This window comes from Trachurus japonicus, unplaced genomic scaffold, assembly GCF_045865225.1.
Source record: "Trachurus japonicus isolate A0001 unplaced genomic scaffold, Traja_1.0 AP030513.1".
Taxonomy (NCBI): Eukaryota; Metazoa; Chordata; class Actinopteri; order Carangiformes; family Carangidae; genus Trachurus; species Trachurus japonicus.
The window spans coordinates 66,210-72,257 of NW_028220646.1; the positions used below are offsets into that span (position 1 = coordinate 66,210).

Sequence of the window (6,048 nt, forward strand, 5' to 3'; positions counted from 1 at the left end):
GCAAATTAAACTCTAGACAAATTATTTTCTCCAGTTTTGTAGCCACACTTGTCTTCTGGCTAAAATTCTGGTCAAAAATGCAAAGAGACTTAGATAATAATTTTAAATATTTTTTAAATGCAGCCAGGGAGCTCTCTGCTCTCATTCAGCCCAATGCTGAGAATTCTCCACAACTCTGTCTGAAACATGCTTATGTGTGTGCTCTCTGTGGCGAAGTGGCAGAGTAAAGGTTTATTGATCATGAGGTCATGGGTTCGATTCCTTACTTTTTTTTTTAAGCAGAAGCCAGTGATCCTCTTATCAAAGGTTTTCTTTACCCCTCACATACTGTCTCTGTCTGTAGCCTAGTGGTTAGCTTGCTGGTCTGGAGACCTGAAGGTTGCTGGTTCAAATCTTGCCTCAACAACAATTATAGTGAATTATTTTCCCAGTTGTCCTCTGTTGACTTCTGATAACTTGCTTCATGTTGAAACTGCTGCTCTCAGCCTGAAATTCACAGAAATTTTCATTCTAAGTCATTCAAGCTTGACTCTCAAGCTTTCTTGATGTTGACAGTGTGCAGATCATTAACAGACAACAGTCTCTGCAACTGTGTGAGCACCGTGGCCTAGAGGCAGAGTGGAAGTCTAGTGACCATGAGGTTGTGGGTTCAATTCCGACCTTGGTCAAATGTTTGTATGGTGATCACTGCTTGCACTATTTGCTAATTCTGCAACAGCGTTCAGTTGCTATCAGCAGTCACACCATTTCCATTCTTGGAAATGCTTTTTCTAGTTGGAATCAAAAGTCAAGCAATGAAGTGAAAAGACTGAGGCAGGAATCGAACCCATGACCATATGATCACTAAACCTTTACTCTGCCACTCGGCTACAGAGAGCACACTGCTTCCAAGACTGTTGTCATTCATTGTAATGTGATGATGTGCTGCAAACTGGTATGAGTAATCAAGGAGATAACAAACACCTGTAACCAATTGAAGGCGGGGGAGGAGAGCAGAATTCAACATAACATAACAAGAGTTCTTCCCTTGGATTCGAACCAGTGACCTTAGGGTTGGCAAATGGCCACCCTAACCCCTACACTACAGTGAAGTTGTGAAGAAGAGAGGTTGAGACTTTGATGAATGTGAGATTTTTTGTGAAAAAGTTAAATATTTTAAAAAGTATAAATAGTTAAAAAGAGAAAAGTAATGCCGATAAAGTTAAAAAAAAGCTGCACATTTTGATATATGAATTGTTGAAATAGCACAAAGTATGAAGGACTAGAAGAAGACCGTAAAAAGGCGGAAGAAAATGGCCAAACAGAAGAACAATAGTGTGACTGCTTCAGCAGTCACACTAATTAGTCTATCACACAGTAAAAAAAAACCAATTGATTCTGATGTAAAGACAAAAAAAAAACATCAAATAACCACAAATTAGAAGTTGACAACGTCAAATCTTTGGCATTTTTTGTGCTGTTGTGATAAAATATATAATATTTCTAAAGCTTTTAACAACATTATCCATTATTACAACATGTTGTGTTGATGCTGTTTCTATAAAATGCTGGTGACAAACACTTTGTCTCAATAGCGTCAGTTAGAAATAAATGTTTTTCTCTCATTAGACAGAAACTCTGTGCACATAAATGATTGTCATATTGAAGTTGAACCTTTTTGAAACATTAAGTTCAACTCAGCAACAGTTTGACTGATGACTGAGCTACAACAAGCGTTACATTTGGCCTTTAGGGAACTAAAACGAGAGCCGGGCTTCAGCTATAAAAGTGAACGACGACTTTATGTAACAGAAATAAACGTGTAACATTCAGGAGCAAAAAAAAATCTTTGGTGGGACGTTCAAGAACTAAAAACGGACGTAGGAGCGTACAGTTGCTGGTCGTATCGTGTAGTGTGTCATCAGAAGACGAGTTGGTCTGAGTTTGTACGGTGGCTGGCGGGGACCAATCGGAGCTTTAGCGACATTTTATTGGACGAATAAAAGTATTGACCAGATGATCGATCACCACAGTTAAACACAGTTTGATTGTGGAAGCAACATCTGATCTGAGCACCGTTCAATCAGCACCAACGACGGTTTGATACCTGGAGAAGGTTCGATACCCAGCAGCGGCCCCTCGCTGCCACAGCTTCAACAGGACAATATGTTAGTTCGAGTCACTAAAGGACGTTAAAGAGACGCGGAGAGGACGGACGGAGCAGCGATTTGAAACCACGGTCTGACCACACAGGACGACGACTGGAAGGAGACGTTTTGTTTCTTTTTCTTTTTCTTATTATAATTAGGGATCAACTGATATGGTTTTATCAGGGTCGATACTGATACCGATCATTAGTAATCAAGGAAACCGATATTTAACCGATATTCATTTGCAGTAAAAATGAAAATTTAAAAATAACACACCAGGGATCAGACTGAATACAGTCAACAGTTTGTTTCTGTTTTGTTCACTGTGAAAACCTTTGGGACATTGTTAAACAGCCAAGAGAGACGGCTTCGTTAGAGCCAAAGGAGTGCGTTTATGCGTTTAAAAATACATTTATTTTATTGGTTATCGGTGAAAAAAAACGGCCGATATCGATTATCAAAAAAAAAAAGGGAAATATCGGTCGATAATCGGTTGAACTCTGATTGTAATTAAATTCATTAAAAACGTTTTTCTGATTGAATGTGTCTCGATGTGATCAGACTGAGATCTGCTGCAGCAACAAAGCGTCAGTGCGGCGGCTTCAGGACGGAGCCGCTTTAAGAAAATAAAAAATAAAAAAAGTCGTAAAAGTTTGTGAAACCAGCACAGGAGGACGTGAGCGGGACAAACCGGGCGCCGTCCGTCCCGTCCCGTCCCTCAGCACTGCGTCTCCTTGGTGTCGATCTGGTGTTGCCTCTGCAGCCGGAACATCAGCGCCTTCTCGCTGCGACTCACCGCGCTCGTCTCCGTCAGGTCCTCGAAGGAGCGCCGCCGCTGCTCCGAGCGCTGCGCCGGGCGGCCGAACGCCTCCTGCAGCGCCTCCTCGTCCAGGTGGGAGTCGAAGCTCGGGTCCTCCTGGATGGTGGCCATGCGGGGGGAGTCCAGAGGAGGGGGAGGGGGAGGAGGGGGAGGGGGAGGGGGAGGGGCCGCCACCGCAGGAGGAGGAGGAGGATGGTGAGGAGGAAGAGGAGGATGACAGCAGGAGTCTGGACCGGGGCCGAAGCCGAAGCCGGAGACCGGCGGCGTGCTGGTCTGCTGCGGACCGGACGGCTGGAAGCGCAGGTTGGTGGTCGGGAAGGTCGGAGGCTTGAAGATCCGGACGGACGCGGACTCCAGGCTGCTCAGGAGCTCGGCATTCTGGGAAAATGAACAGAGTCAGTTGAGTTGGTGTAGGGATGTCACGATTATAAATTTTCTTGGATAAATAATCACGGTAGTACGATTACCACGATTATTATGCATTAATTAATTTCACAACACTATATATGAATGTGTAAAATCAAATATAGTCAAAATATAACTACATTATTGATAATATACACAAAATATTTTAAGTATCATTAATATAGGACCAATTATTACTCCCCCAGAGGAAGTATTTGAAATATTGAAGTCATTAATTGTCATCTATACCAAATGTTTGAGTTTATTTTAATAATTTTTTACATTTTATTATTACAAATGGCACACTGACATTTAAATTCCTACCAATTTAATGTTACGTGAGGTAAATGGACCAGTATCTGTGCATTTACCTTTACTTTGGCGCTACATCTGCCGATACGGTTCCGATATAATCTTTTTTGGAGAGTGACAGTATTTAGAAATCTTTACGATAGATTACTTGTGGCGTTTAATACCACGAGGAATTGTGACAATAAGTAATCGTGACATCCCTAGTTTGATGGTTAAAGATGAACTCTCTTTGTCTCTAACCCTCCTCTCCTCCATGTGCGTTTGTTTTCAACAATTAAGCCGGTGAGAAATCAATCCATGGAGCGGTGGATAAGGTTATTTATCATCTACCATGTTACCATGTGTATATCTGTGTAGTCTTATCTGTCATAAACAAGAGATTACGGGTTACGTTTGTGTGGCGGTGCCGCAGAGACGAGAGCTGGGACACCGGGTCGGAGGCTCTGATCTTACAAGGTTGGTTTTCAGCCAAGAGACGCTAGGTGGAAGGCAGAGAGCCTCCATTCTCCCAGGTAATGATTCGTATCAGACATATTTCCTCCTTTTGCTGCAATTTCATTACATTAATTGTGAAAAACAAGTAATTGTGACATCCCTAAAATACACACAATCAGATACTCACACTGGGGAAGAACAGAGACTTTGTGGTTTGCTCGTATTGTTTATCCAGCTTCTTGTCCTGAGAGAAGAAGATAAAGAAACTTTATTAATCCTGAAGGAGGTTGTTCACAGAAGAAAAGACAAGAGTAAACTAAACTAATCTCTGCACATCTTATAAAATATATATTTAAATGACTGTCCACCTGATCTATACAGACTAAAGACAGGAAAGACTTTATCATCTTCAGATTCTGGCTGTAGCACCTTAATCCCTTAGTATTAGTCGTAATACATCTCTGTAACGCGTCAGTCAGACAGTGTGACAGTGTGTAGTTTAGTTCCTGACAGAGACAGAACGGAGCGACTCACCACACAGTGGACCAGGATGCTGATAGGAACCCAGAAGAGCAGAGAGAACGCCACCACCGACCCCACGATGTTGTCGGCCAGAAACTTCCCAAACGTGTTGATGTCCAGTTTGTCGATGAAGTCCCACAGACGCTCCACCACGTCCTGCACCTGCTTCATGCACTTCCCCTGCAGGAGACACACACACACACACACACACACACACATACACACACAAGCTGTGTTTACATGGAGCCAAATATTCAGATTAGATTCGGTTTAGAGTCCAAACTGAATGAAAATGCTCCATATAAACAGCTCAATCACAACAAACAAGCCCAAACCAAATCAAGTTTCATTCGGTTTCACAGAGGCAGAATAAACCTTTTCTTAAATCGATCAAAAGTATAAAACAATAAAATCAAATCATGTAAACAGTTGACCTGAAAGACTCATTCAGAAAGGATTCAATCAGAAAGAGGAAAAAGTCTCCATGTAAACCCACCTACACACACTCACATCCCGCTTGTCTTTAATGTGTTTTTTTTTTGGGGGGGGGTTTCCCCCTTTTACAAAGCATTTTATATAATAACACGTGAACATGGGGTGTTTTCTATTATAATAACACAAGGAAATAAATAATTAACCAAAAACTTAAACAAAAGAGGGGCTTTTCAGGGAAATATACCTTTCCAATGCTTTCAGATGTCTTCAAATTTGGAATGAGTGTGATGTCATACCATTCATCAACAGATGGTTTAAGCCATTTCTTTGTGATTACAGCTAAACTCAGTTCCAAATAAATAGTTTTCACACTCATAGTAGTTGAGCTAGAAGTTTGTCTTCAATGTGTTTTAAAGCTGCCGTGTGTGTGTGTGTGTGTGTGTGTGTGTGTGTGTGTGTGTGTGTGTTTCCACTCACCGCTCCGTCACAGAAGCCCACGGTGCAGGGTTTCCCTTTACGCAGGAACAGGAAGTTGCCCGTCTTGTCCTGGTAGGGGGCGCAGATGCCGCTGGTGCTCCGGCAGCAGACTCTGCACGACGCGTTGGTTTCTATAGAGACGAGAGGGAACAGATACAAGACTGAGACGGATGCATCATCATCATCATCACCACCACCACCACCACCACCACCTTGGTCTCACGCCGGTGTGGTCGTTACCGTTGCAGGCGCAGGGCTGCAGCTTCAGGACGGCCTGACAGAAAGGAACGCACTCCCCGTCCAGACACTCGCCGCTGTCCAGACACGCCGTCTTATCGGGAGCGTTTTCAGGAGGAGGACACTCGCTGCTGTTTCCTGTCACAACACACATAACAACACACACACAGTAGTTTTTTGGTTATTGTTAGATGATTTGATCAGATCTGATCCAAGAGCATCTGTTGTTGTGAGTCTGTCCCTCACACACCTTGTGCTTCTGAAAGTAAACTGTAA

The 6,048-nt window shown here is 42.8% G+C and overlaps 1 protein-coding gene across 1 annotated transcript; it reads right to left on the bottom strand.

Moving 5' to 3' along the window:
• Window positions 1-2,847: 2,847 nt before the first annotated feature.
• On the bottom strand, window positions 2,848-5,926 carry LOC146960278 (disintegrin and metalloproteinase domain-containing protein 17-like). Its single transcript, XM_085772470.1, has 5 exons — window positions 5,776-5,926; window positions 5,536-5,666; window positions 4,636-4,803; window positions 4,289-4,345; window positions 2,848-3,327 (listed from the first exon to the last, which is right to left on the bottom strand). The coding sequence occupies exons 1-5, from the start codon at window positions 5,924-5,926 to the stop codon at window positions 2,848-2,850; spliced, it is 987 nt and encodes a 328-aa protein (XP_085628596.1).
• Window positions 5,927-6,048: the final 122 nt, after the last annotated feature.